The 18,050-nt window shown below is 36.3% G+C and overlaps 2 protein-coding genes across 2 annotated transcripts; one reads left to right on the forward strand and one right to left on the reverse strand.

The window, feature by feature from the left end:
* Window positions 1–239: 239 nt before the first annotated feature.
* Window positions 240–11,498, forward strand: gucy2g (guanylate cyclase 2g). The gene is made up of 22 exons (XM_031744948.2): window positions 240–614; window positions 1,587–1,935; window positions 2,308–2,417; window positions 2,998–3,180; window positions 3,278–3,422; window positions 4,089–4,224; window positions 4,339–4,442; window positions 4,838–5,004; window positions 5,085–5,225; window positions 5,828–5,911; window positions 6,083–6,187; window positions 6,299–6,370; window positions 6,749–6,917; window positions 7,012–7,167; window positions 7,500–7,677; window positions 7,899–8,039; window positions 8,125–8,317; window positions 8,720–8,894; window positions 9,648–9,746; window positions 10,505–10,596; window positions 10,680–10,772; window positions 10,913–11,498. Exons 1-22 carry the CDS (start codon window positions 240–242, stop codon window positions 11,006–11,008), a joined length of 3,363 nt encoding a protein of 1,120 aa, XP_031600808.2. The 3' UTR covers window positions 11,009–11,498.
* Window positions 11,499–12,108: 610 nt separating this feature from the next.
* Window positions 12,109–16,199, reverse strand: tectb (tectorin beta). The gene is made up of 11 exons (XM_039616001.1): window positions 15,875–16,199; window positions 15,718–15,793; window positions 15,241–15,431; window positions 14,400–14,551; window positions 14,219–14,291; window positions 13,924–14,027; window positions 13,747–13,830; window positions 13,490–13,652; window positions 12,691–12,769; window positions 12,561–12,593; window positions 12,109–12,279 (listed from the first exon to the last, which is right to left on the reverse strand). Exons 2-11 carry the CDS (start codon window positions 15,782–15,784, stop codon window positions 12,203–12,205), a joined length of 1,023 nt encoding a protein of 340 aa, XP_039471935.1. The 5' UTR covers window positions 15,785–15,793; window positions 15,875–16,199; the 3' UTR covers window positions 12,109–12,202.
* Between the last annotated feature and the right edge of the window lie 1,851 nt (window positions 16,200–18,050).

Here is an 18,050-nt window from a genome sequence, read left to right on the forward strand (position 1 = left end):
TGGATAAAAATATGAGCTACACAGAAGTAAAGTAAAGAGGCACAAATTCTACTATTTGAATTGTGTATCAACTAAAAGTTTTTTTGAATAGAGGATCAAACCACAAAAACAATAATAAACTTTCCCTCTCTATACCACCCTCTCCTCCTAGAATTTACATTTTCCCCTCCCTAACCAAATGTCCAGCATCACCAGTGAAGGTGCGTATTTAAGCTCTGTAACACGAAGCCACTAACAGGATGAGAGTGATGCTGAGGGGGGTATATTGTCGTGGCACGAGTCCAATGCTGGTGCTTCACTTCACACTTGCGTTAACTGCTGCTGCTAGCATCAGCAATGGCACCAATGGATCTCAGCCTCACAAGCTGCTCATTGCCTTCCAGGCTCCCTGGAACATGACCTTCCCTTTCAGCGCCCTGCGGCTGGGCTCAGCCATACAGATAGCTGTGGAGAAGGTGAACGCCAACCCCACCTTCCTGGGAAACATCAGTCTGGATTTTGTCTTCAAGGACACCGAGTGTAGTCCCAAAGAGTCCCTAGGAGCATTTATTCACCAGGTGTGGAAAGAAAAGGTGTCTGCGCTCTTTGGTCCAGCGTGTCCTGAAGAAGCTGAGGTATAATTCATGTGAAATTAATGTTTTTGATTATGTGAAATACATATCCTGCATAAGTTAAGAACACAATGTAGGAACAATATTTACATCTAATATAATATAAGAGCAGAAAGTATGGTTCTTTTTGATGTATTGTCAATCATCCTAAAAGTTTATAAAATTCTGTAAATAAAGAGCATTTGATGGTTTTTAAATGACTTTACCTGTATTTACTCTAACTTTTTGTTATTGTATGCTAGACTTATTCAATACAGGAGCGTTAAACATATGGCTTGTGGGCCAAATTGGCTCCTCAAGTGGTCCAGAATCGGCCATGGGAAGTCTCTGCAAAGACTGAAAATGACAGTAGAGGAGAGGATAAGATTCTGAGTTTTAGATTTATTTTGTAGCTGGAAGTTTTTGGATCAAACCATCAAAACAATTTGTTAAATTGACTGACTGATTGAAGTCCAAGGTCTAATTATAGTCAGTTTTAAAGCCTTCTTATTACAACAATAACCTGCCATATCACACAATAGTAAACTAATCAGGACAAATTTACATTACTGACAAGAGATTGACTGAACATGGAAAACTGGAGAAATATTGCTTATATTATATTTCCTAAAACAAATCAGGCAATTTATCAGTTTAGTATATGGATGGGTCATGAAATATGACCATTTTCAGAAATTAATTGTACATCCATACACCCAAAGAAGGTGGTTGATTTTACAGGTTATTAAGTAGTTGTTCCCCTCATCAGGGACTAGTTTATGTTATAAATCTCTTGGTGTTTCTAAAAAAAGACATTTTAGTTAAATAAAAACAGTCTAAGGTTGTAAGGCTTTGACGTTTTCCTTTTCAAGTTAACATTAATTCAATTGCTTTCCCATTTTCTGATAAGCCAACCCCTTTTGTGTTTTAAAAGAGTGTTTGTAAAAAAAAAAAAATCTTACCCTTTAAATTTTACTTACTAAAACTGCTTTCCAGGTGACTGGTCTCATTGCGTCTAAATGGAACATCCCAATGTTTGGCTTTGTGGGACAATCGTCCAAAATGGATGACAGAGACATCTACGATTCCTACATCACTGTAATGCCCCCTCTTAGAAGAAGCGCCGAGGTCCTGGTGAAGACCTTGGAGTTCTTCGGGTGGAGTCACGTAGCTTTGATCGGCGGGGGATTGGACTTGAATACTTGGGACAAGGTTGATGCTTTGTGGAAAACGATTGAGAATCCTCTGCGAGCCAAATTCAAGCTGACTGCAGTGGTTAAATTTGACACCAGAAATCCCCAGTTAGTTCAACAGAATGTTAGGTACATCTCAAAGGTTGCTAGAGGTAAGAGAAATGTCTATGAGCAATTTGTAGCAAACTATGAAACCACTTTTTTGTCTGTCATCTGTTTCTGTTTAATTCCTTTTCTTTTTACTCTCTGCAATAGTTTGTCCTCTGTCTGCTTTTTGTTTGGCTTTTCTTTTCTGTCGTCTTGTTCCCTTTGTCCCATAATCTGAACCTGGTTTTGCTGGAGGTCTCTTTCACTTAAAAGGGAGCTCTTCCTCCCCACTGTTGCCTAGAGGATCTCTGTGATTCTACCTCTATTATTGAAGGGGTTTTACCTTACAATAGAAGCACCTTGTTTTTGTGAACATCTTATTTGTTGTATAAATAAAATTTAATTGAATTCTAATTTCTTCATCCACCCTTCTTCAGTTATCGTGGTGCTATCGAACAAAGAGGATACTATGGCTCTCTTGTTGGAGGCTGAGAGTCAGGGTCTGATGAATGGCGACTACGTTTTCTTCCTGGTACAACATTTTGAGGTCAGTGGCACTGTGGTGAGTAAAACTTTCACAACACAGTAAGAAAAATATTCAGCTGTGTAAATCACCAACAAATGGGGACACCAAGACAACAAAGCCTGAAAAGACACAGGAGAGGTAAGCTTTAATTAAATTCGTTATATCCTGAGAATATTTCTTATCAAACAAAAGTCAGGAACATTAATTATGTACAGCCTCCTGAATTTTTTTAATTAGTCTCAGAAATTCCAAAAATTAATTTTCCAATGACTCTGGAGTTGGATATGTTGTGTTTTAGAACTGTATTTATCAGGAAATCATGCTAAATAAAACTTTTAGGCACACATTATCTAAAACTAAAGGCTGAAATACAGTTTTAGTGCACATTTTGCTTTGTTTTTAAATAAAATAGCATCATAGCATCCGTCTTCCAGACTGAGTTAAATCTTTATGAGCCGTTAAAATTGATTAAAGGTGTTTATGGTAAATAGTAAATGGACTGATTTTTATATAGCGCTTTTCAACTCTCCTGGAGTACTCAAAGTGCTTATGCATCTACTGACGCATGTATTATTCATGTTAAACTTTTTTTCCTGAGCAGGATAACTTGTGGAAAAATGCCCTGAACAGCAGGATAGACCAGGTTGCCATAAGAGCTTTTGACATGGTGTTCATTATTGCCCAGAAATCCTACGAAGGCTACGAGTATTATGATTTCTTTGAACAAGTTTTTGAAAGACTAAACGGACATCCGTTTCGGAGTAACCTAACATCTCAAAAAGAGGCAAGTAGGCACAGGGAACAGAAAATAAAAGCATAAATTTGATCGTGGAAAATACTGTACTTTCATATATTTATTTGACTGGTTTAATGTGTTTCAGGTTAGCCCATACTCTGCCTATCTGCATGACGCTGTGCTTTTGTACGCGATGGCACTGAAGGAAGTCCTGAAAGATGGCAAAGACCCTCATGATGGTCGGGAGTTATTACAGATCCTGAAAAAAAGAAGCAACTTTCAATTTTATGGTAGCTACACAATTCAATACCTGTATTTTAATTTTGATTCAGTGTAAAGTGCAAATATTGTTTTTTTATTTGGTTCTTGAAAGTCTTCTATATGCTTTAGTGAAGGAAATAATCAGTTTAGTGCTAACAGTTTGTTTTGTTGTTATAAATTTGGATAATGCTGATGGTCTGCTGATGTCAGCTGACCATCAGCAGACCATCAGCATTATCCATCAGCAATAAAGAGGATAATTCTGGGCCTGTTACAGTCTACAACTGTAGTTGTAGTCAACAGTCCAACAGTGTTAAAAAAAAATGAATTAAATTTACCTTAAGTGTATTTTTTTCAGATAACTCGCGTTATAGAGTTTGTCATCCAAGTTCAAATTTTACATCTAGAGGGGAAGGACAAAATTGTGTTTCCTCATCTCAACAAAAGTGAGACAATCTAGCTGTTGGCATTTTTTAACCTGCTGTAGTTAAAAGTAGTTTCATCTCTGGATGTAACACAGATTGATACTGAAATCAGATCCATGGGCAGAGGATGCATGATACTGGATGTTTTGGGTGAATTGACTTTTAATAGGTTGTAGTTACACCCACAAACACTTTGCTAAAACAATAAAACTCAAGGGTGACACATAATGTTCTATGACACTTTGATTCACTAACAGATTGTCATTGCAGGAGCCTCTGGACTGGTCCATTTTGATGAAGAGGGAGAGAGAAATCTAGACTACTCAATTTATGACCTCCAGCACACAGGTGACATCACCAAGTTTGTCCCAATCCTCCATTTTGACAGTCACACCAAAAATATCAGGTACCAAATTGTTTTGTATCACATCTGTATGACAACAATCTTCAGTCACATCTCAATGATAACACAAAAAACACAACAGAGACATGGTAGTTATTAGAAAATCTGTTATTTCAGACCAACTTCAATGTTTGCATCTGTGGTGTGGCCGAAAGGAAGACCTCCACCTGATGTGCCAGAATGTGGCTTCAACAATGAAATCTGTGAATGGGTGACTAATGGTAAAACTTATTCCTTATGGAATTAGATTTCAGTTTTTGTTTTTCATATGCCTATTGGGACTTCCACACCCATGTGTGGAAAGGCACAGGTAGAGAGAGCAGCAGCAACGTCCAAGCACAGAGCAGAGCTGATACAAAATACAGAGTGGACTTACTAGGTTGCAAAGTGGCTTGCAGATGTGAAGCAGATGTGGACATCCCTTAAGCAGCTTAAAAGCACAAATTATTTGAGTCTACCATGATCAACCAGTGTGCTAGATTGCAGCTCAGCTTGACTTCACACCTTACCTAAATTTTTCATTTCAAACCACTAAGACTTTATTCTGTCTTTATTCTGTTTAAAGAAACTTTGATGTCTAACTGTCATCATAACTTACTGCTCTCACTGTACACAGACATTGCCCTGCTGGCTCTTCTTGCGACCTTCCCTGTTATTGGGGTACTGGCAGTTCTGAGCATTGGGGTGCTGGTGCTGCAGAAGTTACGACTCCAGACGAGGCTGGAAGACTCCTACTGGTGGATGATCAACTACAATGACATCACCATCATCAGGGAACCTACAGTAGGAGCATTCGACAGGTGTTGTCAAGTTAAACAATGATAAGTGTACAAGATTTCACATGTGGGTTTTTTTTCCTTCAGGGAAATCAGGGTATGTCTCTAAGCAATTCAGGTACTCATATTGGGAGCAGTAGCTCTCAGGCCAGTTTATCCACCAACAGCTACGACCTGAGGGACAAAGCAGGCAAAGAACATATCTACACCACCATAGGCCTCTACCAGGTACTAGTTTTATTCTGAGTTTACAGTGAGCCTGTGTAACTTTTGGGACTATATTAAGGTTAAAGGTAGAGAAGGATGGTATCTCTTTTTTCCAACACAAAACTTAAAGCCACACAACCGGAGCTAAAGCAGTCTTTATGGCTTCTGCTCTTTGTTTTGCTTCTGGCAATCTCAGTTCACCTATATTGAGGACAGAATACCTGATCCATTACGTGTACATGTTAAACATAATGATAACATAGGGCATGTTTTAGACAAACACAGAATATACGTGTAATTCAAATCACATTCAAATCAATTTAAATTCAAAATTGACTTGAATAAATGTGAATTGCAGTTTGAGTATCATATAGGCTTTTATGAATTCAGTAAACAAGCTTATTGTCTGAATGGCTAGTTTCAAATATTATTTAAATATTATTTAATGTAAATGCAAAAGAAAATGTATCAACACATATACAAATATGAATTATAAAGAAAGCTTTTAATGCTTATGTAATTAACTTTTTATTTTATTTTTTAAATAAAGAGGTGTTTTTTTTTCTTTACTTAGTATGACTTTAAGATATGTATATTTCTAAAGTTTTTTGATTTTCATATAGGGAAATCAAGTGGCCATCAAGTACACTGAGAACCCTGTTAGCTGTAATTTCCAAAAGCCTTCGATCATCGCAGAGTTCAATATGGTAAAGTTCCTAATTTTTTTCAAGATAAAACATAATTTACTTTTTATTTACTCTGAAAACTCTAACAGCCAAAAATCCAGGTGGACTGTATTTAACTGAACTACAACCTATTATTTTTTACTTCACTTTTTATTTATTTTGTACCTAACCTTCTTAAACTCTTCAAGACAGATGAAAGAGATGAAACATGAGAACTTGGTGCAATTTTTTGGTGCATGCATCGAACCACCAAACATTTGTTTGGTCTTTCAATACTGCAAGAAAGGTAGTTTGAAGGTCAGTGAAGTCCGAAGGTTCTTTTTTCAAAATGGATTGCATTGAAATTTAACATCTATCCATAAATAAACCTTTAACTTAAAAGTGAACTGTGTTGGCATATTTCTGCAGGATGTTCTTAAGGCTTCGGACGTTGACTTAGATGGGATGTTCAAGCTGTCTTTTGCATATGACATTGTCAATGTAAGTCTGTTTATTTACTGATTAAATTTCTTATTCTAATAACAATTTAAAAAATGTACTCAGGTCCATAGCAGGAACTTTATTAACAATAAAGTGACTAAGAAATTGTAAAAATAAATAAATAAAATAATTAAAACATATCTAGAAAAAGAAACAGATGGCTGAATGAATTAATTTATTAATTAACCTTTTTATAAGTTCTGAATTAAATTAAAAAATCAATTGGAAATGTATTTTCACATTTTTAAAATAGACATCAAACTGTACTTATACCATTTTGGGGGGGTTTTACTTTTATATGTTAAAATTCTGAATATGTATTTTGTAATCTGAAATGTTTTACTATTTAAATCTTAAAATACTTAAATTGTTGTCCAGGGAATGGAGTTTATTCACAAGAGTAGCCTAAAATTTCACGGGAACCTGAAACCTAGCACATGTTTGGTGGATAGCCGACTACAAATCAAACTCTCTGGCTTTGGATTGTGGGAGTTTAAATATGGAAACAAAGGCAAGATGAACTCACTGGAAAACCCCAATTACGAAGGTCAGTGATGTGAAATCAGAATTTGTTGTAATAATCACTGTAATCCTAAATAAATTCACATGATGGAGAAGTAACACACAAGAATATGTTTTAGAGATGTACTGGATCGCCCCTGAGCTTCTCAGGCAGGTCGGTTCCCCGCTCAATGGAACACCCAAAGGTGATGTCTACAGCTTTGCCATCATAATGTGGGAACTAATGTACAACTCCAAAGCTGGTCCGTATCAGGACATCAATCTGGACCCCAAAGGTTGGCATGATTTCTTAACTGTCTTAACCTACAAATTTTTTGTCAACTCCCAAAATCAGTTACTGGCAATTCGGCACCATTAGAAGCATTTCTACTTCCATTTTCTTTTTGCACTGTAATTATCAGTCTATCCCAGTTTTGTAATGACTTTAAAATGTGATGGTTTCAACCAAGTTCTGAAGTATCTTTGTGGATTACTGAGTATATATGAACTAATGTAGCATTGGATTGAAGTACAAAATTTTATGGCAATTTTTCCGGTATTATATTTTAGTCTGAACCAAAGTTGAAAGACATAGCCCATTAAATTCTAATGCTACATGTTCTTATAGAAATTATTATGCAGTTGAGGACACCTTTTCAAGGTGAACCCCTCCGACCAGTGCTGTCTGAGCAGCTGGTTGAAGAGAACATCAATGCACTGCTAAAAGCCTGCTGGAGTGAAAACCCTGACTACCGACCGCCATTTGGTTCTATACGGAGGCGGCTGAAAGACATTAGTCCAGAGAAGTAATATCATACCCCTAAAATTTTATTTTATAAAGTTTTTGTGTAAAATCATATTCCACATTTTTATTTAAGTGAGACACAAATTTCCCATAATGCCCATAAATGTTAAAGTTCACAAGCTAAAACTTCCAAACGTCTTCAGTCTTACTCATATCTAAGTAAGATTTAACCTAACTAAATCCTCATTGCAAAAGAGTTAATGATGAATTTCTATCTTGTAGCCATGCAAACATTCTAGATAATATGGTGGACAAGTTGGAAAAGTATGCAAATCACCTGGAGGAGGTGGTGGAGGAGAGGACCAATCAGCTTACGGTGGAGAAAACTCGTGCAGACAAGCTCCTCGCCAGCATGTTGCCAAGGTACTTGATAAAAAAGGAACTATATATTTTTGTATTGCTATACTCAGTCAACCTTATCTTGTGGTTTTTTTTTCAATGATTTTAGATATATTGCTGAACAGCTGATGTCAGGGAAGTCAGTGGAGCCACAAAGCTATGACTTGGTCACCATCTTCTTTTCTGACATTGTCGGCTTCACTTCCATGTGCTCAGTCAGCTCTGCAATGGAAGTGGTAACATTCCTCAACGACCTCTACAGTCTCTTTGATGACATCATCAAGATGTACGATGTCTACAAAGTAAGTGACAGTGAACATACTGTGATCATAAAAAGCAAAGCAATACCATAGATATTTTAATAAATATTGACTTTCTTACCAAGACATGAGAATAGCTTTACCATTTCCTCCCATATTTACTGACTCAGCATCCAGTTAGATTATCTTATTAAGAAATGCAATTAAAAAAATTTAACCAGCAATGCAGAGAAATCATATCTGATTAAAAGCAAAATCTTAAAAGTTAAAACTTTAGAAAATGTATTTGCTATTACATGAAATCAAAGAAACAATTTACAATTATTTAATGGAAATTTTAATTTCCTTGAAATTTCAGGTACCTTTTTTCTGTTTGTGCTATGTTTTATTTTCTTCCAGCCTTATTTTATTTTAAAAATGTCATTTTCATCTTTACATTACAAGGTGGAAACAATTGGTGATGCATACATGGTGGCAAGTGGTCTACCTATCAGCAGTGGAAACTTGCATGCTTTGGAGATATCCACAATGGCGCTACATTTCTTGAGAGGCATAAAGGTGTTCAGAATCCGTCACATGCCAAATGAGAGCCTTGCAATTCGCATTGGGATACACTCTGGTAAGATACAGTAGCAATGGAGACCATGGCATTACAGAATTTGAAGGTCTTGAAAAGTACCCCAACTGGTTGGTGAGTGATTGCCGGAGGTTGGTGGCTGTTGCTGGGTAAAATTAGTCACAAAGAGAATGCTGCACAAAGAAAAATCCTTCTGATTATTTTGGTCACTAGCAGATTGCCACGGTTACCCGTAGTTTGCTTGGAAGATGCTGAACCACAAAGAGGTAGTGCAACTTCAAAAAGTGCAAAGCAAAACTGGAAATTGAGATTATTTGCCTTGAGTGTAAAAGTTGCACCTTTTAAAATGTGTTGTTTTCACCAATAAGACACAACTTTTACGCTGAAGGCAAAACTTCTCTTTTTGGCTTGTGTTGCACTTCTCAGTTATTTGCAAATATATACAGAAAAGTTAGTGTGTTCCATACAAACTACTGGCAACCATGGAAATCGGCTAGTGACCAAAGCCATTGGACGGGGGCTTTTGGTCCAGGACTAATTTTTGGACCAATTTCACACTAGTCACTACCCTGCAATCTCCAGCAAACACTCGCCAATTGGTCATGGAATACACATTTTTCCTTTGTCACCACTTAGCTAGCATATGGTCACTGACAAGCTCCTAGAGCTCTATTACTGAGACCTAAGTACAAGTGACAAGAAGTATGAACGACTTTGTAGTGGGAAAAATAGTTTGTACATTGAAAGTTCGAGTAATTTAAACAAAATCCATTCTGAATTTTAAAAATTTTGTAGGTCCAGTGGTTGCTGGAGTGGTAGGGACCACCATGCCTCGATACTGCCTCTTTGGTGACACAGTGAACACAGCTTCTCGCATGGAAAGCAACAGCTTACGTGAGTAAGCAGTTGAAATTTCAAAATTTAAACTCTGAATAACCCTGAAAAGATAAGATTTATGTAGTTGTGGTATGATTTGAAGTGACTATTGTCACTTTAATTTTTTAATAGGGCAGAAATGACAGTGCATTTTTCAGATAAACCAAAACTATTATGACTCTATTGATTTCTTGCTTCACTATAAGTTTGACAATTTTAGATTTCAGTCAACTAGTTTGGCTACTTTTGAATGGATCATCGTGGTATTGTTTATAAATGATAGATGCACAGTCTGGGTCTGAAGACCTGAAAGCAAAGTCAGGGCCAAAGTTCCACAAGACTGCATTCTTTCACATGACCAGCCAGGGCTGACCCCATTGGCTACAGAGAGACCAGTGGCTAGCATGCAGTGTCCTCGGTTTGTTAGATATATCCATCACTCATACGACAATAACAATCTACATCAAAGTTTATGTTGGGTGCAATGTATGAGAATGAAATGAAATTGACGATGAATTCTAATTATGTTGATAATCCCTTAATTTTTCATATTTCATAATATTTCATTCGGTTCTGTATTTTGTGCTAATCTTCACGCTAATAGGCTACAGTAGTCGTATTATGCCTTAAAAATTAACTTGATGTGATGGTCTGTATTAACATGTTGGCATGATTAAACATGCAGAGCTGTTGAACTTACATGCAAAACTAGAGGTTTGTCTTGGTAAAGGTGCTGAAAATATCTCTTTAGAAGTATATGTGTTTGTCACATACAGCCTTGAAGATTCATGTATCTCAGTCCACAGCAGACATTCTTTTCCAGGCTGGATCATTTGAACTGGAAGAAAGAGGAGAAATTGAAATGAAGGTGAACAGTCTGCAATATTTTTTCCTTCGCAATGAAATAACAACGATGTTAGGTTGACCAGCATGTCTTTCTCTTTGTGACAGGGTAAAGGGACTCAAAAGACATACTGGCTGCTGAACAGAGCTGGATTTAATCCTGTCTTCACTGACCGTGGTTCTTCACCAGTACAAACACAGGTACAGTCACAAACATATATATATATATATATATATATATATATATATATATATATATATATATATATATATATATATATATATTGTATTGTATAATGACTTGTATTTTTATTGTTTTACTGTATTTTCTCCCATTGAAGAAACCAGGAGTGACCCGAGGTGAAGACAAAAGAGCCCCAAAAAACCTGACTGTACCTCCTATAACTGAACCCATGATGCCTCCTGTACACATTTAAAGAGAAAAGGCGCTTATTAATTAGCAGGGAATACTGAAAAAATTTATTTTAAGATATCAGTTTTTAACAGCTTTTAAAAAATGCCATGCAAGATGAGTTTGAGTCATCCATATATAAAAAGAAGAACTGGAGACAAAATGTGGATGGAGGCCAAAGTGAAAGTGCAGAACACAATGCATGAACAGAGACTGCAGTTTGGATTGCAACAAATGTATTTAACAAAATGTAGTTCAAAATCTTTATTCTTTGTGATTTAAGTATTTAGTGGATCCACTTTTGCACACAAGGCTGTAAATGATTTCAAAATGCTTAGTGTTCAATTCAAACTGTTTGTTGTGGCACATGTAGTCAGCTCTGACGTGCCTAAAGTTATCTCATAAGAAGATATTTTGTAAGCTAATCAAGCATTTCTAATTTATTCTTACAGCTGCAGAGCTGGTTGTTGTATTAACATCTGTCATCCAGCTGTGCACAGTTTGGCCACTGAGACCTGGAGAGAATAAATAAATCAGTAATTGAGTATTTTTCTATTATTGTCATATGACTATTTCACAAATAACTAAACTCAATCACTGCTGAGTTTGGTTAGACAACGTAAATCAGAAGTTTGATAATGCTTATTATCATCACAGAAAAAGCAAATACCTGTGATTGACCTGTGATTGATCGCTGAAAAAAACACCTCTTCCTATTATAAAACACTCCATATAAACATGACAAGAAAACAATGAGATTTAAAATCTGTTTTCATTTTTCCTTTGAATAAATAAATCACACATCAGAGTTTTTATTTTCAATGTAACATGAAATAAAGAAGACATTTTATAGTTGCTCTGGATTGTGTCATGGAAATAGAAAAAAATGTCATATTATGTTTAGTCATGTGCTCTGTTTGTTGTAGTGCTGTCAGACCGAAAATTTGGTTTTAATTTAAGGACTGAATGAAATTGTTTTTTGTTTTTTATGGTTTGGAACAAATGGAAAAAAATTCCTTTTCCTTCAAAATTTAATGAATCTTTATTGGAGGAAGGAGTGAAAAATCACACAAGGTTCAAAGCATCAATAAACATGCTAAATACAAATCATATTGGTGAGATAATGATCGCGTGGGGAGGAATATATTCATACGCTCCCTGAGTCCTGGGTGGCACTCCCCTCTGCGTTTGTGAGTTTATGGAAACTGATGATTTTGTTTTATAAAATTCTTGATCCATTGATGAAATCACAACATGTGTTTATCAGGACCACCAGCAGGATGAGCACTGAGACGCCTGTTAAAGGAGGGAGAAAAAAATTAACAGATCAAATCTCAGTGAATGAGAACCAAGTTTAAACACGATTAGCTGAGTTTACGCCTTGAGAGGATGAGTTCATGTTAAACTTGAGTGGTTTTGCAGCTCATGTACAAAGCAATACACAGATTTAAACATTTCTAGTTAAACTCTATTTATTTAAAGCATAAAAGACCTTAGTTATCAAAATTTTTAATTGTTCAGATTATTTTTGTAGCGATTATGATCTGAATCAAAATTATCATCACATTGTTGTTTACCTGTTATGTGTCCATTATTAGAAGACTGATTACCTGTTAAAATAAAGACAGTACTGTTCATACTATACAATCAAGTGCATGAGTTGCTCTTTATTGATCTCAGTCATAAATATGCCACGTTTTACTCTACCTTTAATGTGAAATTCAGCAGTGAGGATCCCCCCATTCGGGTCTACCTCTGATGACAAACTCCTCACAGAGCAGGGGCTCTTCAGGAAAAAGCAACCATAGTTTCCTGTTTAGTTTGTTTTTTTACACTGTACTCAACTTGATGTTAAAGGCCAGTAGAAGAACTTGAAAAACAGCCAGTCAGAATATGAAATTATCTTTTTTGTTAGTAGAGAAAAGTCACTAATGTGGAATTGTTATTGCACAAAAAGTACCAAACTTTATAAAGACACAGAATTCAATGTTATATTGATCGGTTATTTAGTTTATAATTGCATGGTGTCAAAGGTCACAACATGGAGCTATGAGGAAGCTAGACTTAAAATGTATTGGCTAATGCTGCTAGCTTTGCAGTCTGCATCAGTCCATTGATAGTGAGTTTAATCAGTTTAATCTAAAACGGTTTGGCCAGCCCAGATTAACCTGCAGGATTGTGAATGCATCTGTTAAGTGATCTGCTGCCAGGGAAGAAATCAGGTAAGCCTGGGAGAAAATCAGCTCTCAGAGATGATGAGCTAAAGAAGACTGACTAAGAGACCTAAACTGTACTAGCCGAATTCCATTTAGATGTTTCAGGTTTTGTATCTGGTGCGTGTCAATCTTTGGAAATTAACAACAGAGCCACAGTTAATGTTATTAGTAACATCTGTGCTTTTTCTACTATGACATATAAAAAGAGCAATTGCAAAACAGCAACATGTAGATGGGAACGACTTCAGTACTATAATGTTTTTGGTATCATTAAATAACAAAACACTCACTGGCTGACAGATGATCCTTTCTCCATCACACACCTGGACCTCACAGTGAAGCCAAACAGTGGACACCTTCTCCTGCCGCTGGAAGCGGAAAGAGTTGAACTTGAACATGGAGCGGCTGTCTTTGGCGTTCTCAAAAATAGTCACAGTGTTGTCAGAGGAGCAGCTGTTGGAAAACAGCAATTAAACATCCTATAAAACATAAAGAAGTGGGAACAAAATGTTCCTTAAGTTCAATTTAGCCTTTTGTGTTTTAGTACCTGTTAATGATGAGGCTCCACCTTTTCCTGTCTGTGGAGTAAGGTGAAGGAGTGGCCCAGCAGTTGTTTATCACAACTTTGAATCTTTGAGATGTAAAGGACAAATGTGGTTTGGAAGTCTGAGAGAATCGTACCTTTAAAACTACGAAAATAAACATACAAACATCTAAAGTCTACCTGTTACTTAGACCTTTTGCCTCGATGCCAATGAATACTTCAGAGCCGATCTCAGATGTATCAATCACATAGGGAGCGTCCTTGGCATACAGGAACTTTGAATTCTATGAAATATGGGACATTTTTTGTTTTTCAAGATGTCTGCAGTTTCTCATTTGCATCCAATGATCGTAGCGTGTACATGATAATACCTTCATTTATTAAAGACTATTTATAACAAAAACACACTGATAAAAAGCATTTATTATGTTAAACATGTTGATTCCACTGGGCGAATCTTTGAGCAGCTACTCACCGTGAACACATTCATAGACAACTGTGATCTAAAAGTGCCTATACTCCCATTGTTGACATAAACTGTAGCCACTCTGGAAAAAGCAGAGGGTTTAGTAAAAACGCTGCAAGTCATTGGGTCAGAAGGCACATATCATCCAGACAGCAGCTGTGATCGTCTCGTGTCCTGAACTGGTGCTTACCTTTGGCTGAAGACGGCATTATTAACCAGGTAGGCTGCTCGGTACGTGCAGCTGAAGGTGTAGTTCACAGGCTGGTTTCTGACTGTCAGTGAAGTATCGTTGGACACAATGGAGTTGTAGAAGATGTATTTGGGGTCTTTGCCGGGCATGTACTGTTGCATGAAGAGTATATAATAATTTTATTAATTTTTGTTTAATAAACTGAGAGAAACTTCTCTGTATTTAAATCATATTATCTTCAAGGGATACTACAACCAAATTACAAAAAATAATGCAGCAGTATTAATACCTACATAGATCATTTTAATAGATCTTGGGATAACTTCAGGATGATTGCATTTTAGTGACCCTGTGTCTTGTTGATTGTCTGTTATTCCCAGTGCAATGCAACACAGCAAAAACCTGTTGAAATCTTTATTGACTCTAAATGTAATTGTTGCATTTGTGTATCTGTAAATATATATAATATATATATATTTAATTAATTTATTTATTTTTTACTTTTAGGAGATGTGTTTTATTCATTGTTTTCTCTGTACAAATTACATGTTATAGTTTGCATTCTGATGCACAGCATACTGATAATGTCTGTAATAATATGCTATCATTATATTTCCAGTCCCTGTCCTATGTCTGCAAAATAAAAAGTCAGTATTTCACCTTTCAATTCAGTTTTATTTATATGGTGCCAACAACACAACAGCAGCTGCCTCAAGGTGCTTTGTATTGCAAGGTAAAGATGCTACAATAATCTCAGGTATTATCTCAAGAAAAACTGACAAAATTAATCTCTCTGCATGGCTGCATAGTACCCGTTATTATGGCCTACTTGGCATCTCACCTCAGACTGAGTCCCACAGTATGAGTGATTTTTGGGTGTGAGATCTGGGATGATGAAGCGGTAGTAACCTGGGCTGTGTATTCCATTGTAACAGACTCCACCGAGAGACAAGTGTTCAATCTCCCAGCCGTAAGGACAGTCTGGGACGTTGGCAATTATGGCATTAGGGAAACATGACACCATAACGTAATCTGAAGTAAAAATGAAAATAAAAAGAGAATATTATACACTTTACCTTACAGTTTATTTAATCATACTGTGACAGTAGTGGTTATGAATTCCTTCTTTGTTTTTCCTCTTGAGGTTTATTCACATTAAGGAATGATTTTCAAATATATATGAAAATAACTCATATAAGTCATGGTTTGAGGATGCATGGTGATTTTTGCATTAAAAAACAATGACCAAAAAATCAACATATAAATGCTATACAGGCATGTTAAATACATACTAATCTTTGTGTCAAAGTGTTTTTACCTGCTTTTTGGGGAATGCATGACCATGCAACAGGCAGCAGCATTAACAGTGCACTGACAAAAGCCATAGTGTGATGCTGCAGAGAAATTCAAGAATTATCAATAACAGGATAATGTGTAAAGCAAGTCTGAGAAAATATAACACATATGACACTTACCTGACAGAAGTAATGTCTTCAACCACCTTGAGGTCAGAGGTTCCTCATGGCTGTTTAGCAGTTTACCTGGAGTGGTGGTTCAAGAGCTAACAACTCTTGATAACCTAGGGAGGGATTTTATACTATCACAGGTAAGGCTAATCGACTTTCACCCATTCTCCTATCTCCACTTTTTCCCTTGGCAGGATGGGTTTAAGAGCTCTATTGTCAGCTTCTCACAAAAGCTCTCTGTCCTGCTCAGACATTGACTTTCAAATGACCAAAGTCTCAAAGGATTAGCTCTCAGGGTTGTAGAGCCCTGTGTGTTAGAGACAGCTAATAGAGAATTCTTAAATTTATACATTGAAAACTATTATTTTTTGACTAGTGCAAAATTTAAAGCGAGTCTCTTTATGTGTGATCTCTTTATGTGTGATCAGTGTTGCTATTGTTGCAAAACTAATATTAACATCATGCACATAGATCCGTGTTAGCAAGTAAGCTAATGTTAGCCAGAAGGATGCAAGTTTTATCAAATTAAGCCCATCTGACCAAAACAACATGATTTATATAAAACTATACACTGCATGAAGACCACTAGTTGTGGACACTACTTTTTTGGAGTTTATGGAGGTTTTCCTTAGCCAAAAGTTATCGCCTGTAGGTGAGAGGGTAAAGCTCAGCTAAACTAGACTACCAAGCTGCATTCTTACAATGTTAGGACTCAAAAAACATAACTTATAAACTTATAAAATGCTAAAATTTCACTTGCTTGCTTGGTTGTACTTTGCAGGAAGCGTTATCTTTGTCACATAATTTGTTTTTAAATAAAGTTGTCCGAAAACACCAATCTTGAGCCTACAAATAGGACTTCACAAACCAATGGGTGACATCACGGTGGTTACATCCACCTTTTGTACCATCTATGATTGGTACCTCTGTTAATTATGGTGGCCACGCCCTTAACTCCATACCTGGTAACATGATATGCTGCTGCTTACACGGGCAGGTAACTCTTGTAAAAAGGATTTTATATTTCACTGAAGCTTTTATATGGTTCAATAAAGGGTATAAAAATAGATAAATATGAAATAATAGAATAATAAAAGCTAACTTCACAAAAAACAATCACTTTTTATAGTTATAGATAGATCGGTTTTGTAATATACATCAGGTGAATATTTACAGAAATCTGGAGTAAAAAGAGAAATAGGCAGCTCGTTAAAATGTCTTCAAATTCTAAAATGGTTTTATTTCCTTTTATGCTAGAGGACAAAGCATTCAGGAATAGAAAACCGTTTAAGAAGCTAAATAGTGCAAACAGACATGTATAGATACCTCCAAAATGCGATTGTTGACTGTGATACGTGCCAACCTACAATGGTAACTTCTGTTCTTAAGTGGAGATGATAAGCCACTGTTTTGCAGCATTCGGCAATATAAGGTTTCTCAAAGTCTTGTGCTATTAGATATCGCTTTTGTCTCGTTTGCCTTTCTTATGTGTGTGAAACGTGTGTTCTCACCGGCAGGTTTAGAACAGTCACACTGGCTTTTCCTGAAGCCTTATTAACTCTAGTTGTGATTAGTGACTGTTCATTATTTCTGGCATAAATTCTTCTTTGCCTTTTACATCCTGTTTATTCATAAAATCAAAAGGTTTGTCATAAAAGACACATCAATACCTTAATAAAACATCCTAAGACTTTCCAATCTTTCTTGTCATGAGGCTCTATTCACAGCACCAAATACCTCCTTGCAAAGACTTAATGATAAGCTCTGTAACACGATAGCAAAGAGGTTAGACACTAATGTCCTTCACAGAACAATTCAAGTCACCATGAAATTGAAGGGGCAAACTGTGGACGATTAGCATGTGAATGGCCCTCAGACTATGCCCGACGTAGTCCGAGGAAGATACTGATCTAAGAATGGGTCAGGGGACAGCTAGCATTACAGCATCTGGTGATGCTAACAATTAGGAGTTGCAAGATTCCTTCATATTATGTAACTGCTTCCTGTAGTCCAAGAAACGTGCTCAGAGGGAGACAGACTCTGTTTTCATAAGATTGCACAGTCGACTTGGTGCTTTAAAGGGATACTGCACCTAAAATCATTTCAGTTTCATCATATTTGAAACATTTGAAGTTTTCTGAGACTTCTACATAATCAAATCTAAATAAAATTGCACAATACATGT

This window comes from Oreochromis aureus, linkage group 8 (assembly GCF_013358895.1).
Source record: "Oreochromis aureus strain Israel breed Guangdong linkage group 8, ZZ_aureus, whole genome shotgun sequence".
Classification (NCBI taxonomy): Eukaryota; Metazoa; Chordata; class Actinopteri; order Cichliformes; family Cichlidae; genus Oreochromis; species Oreochromis aureus.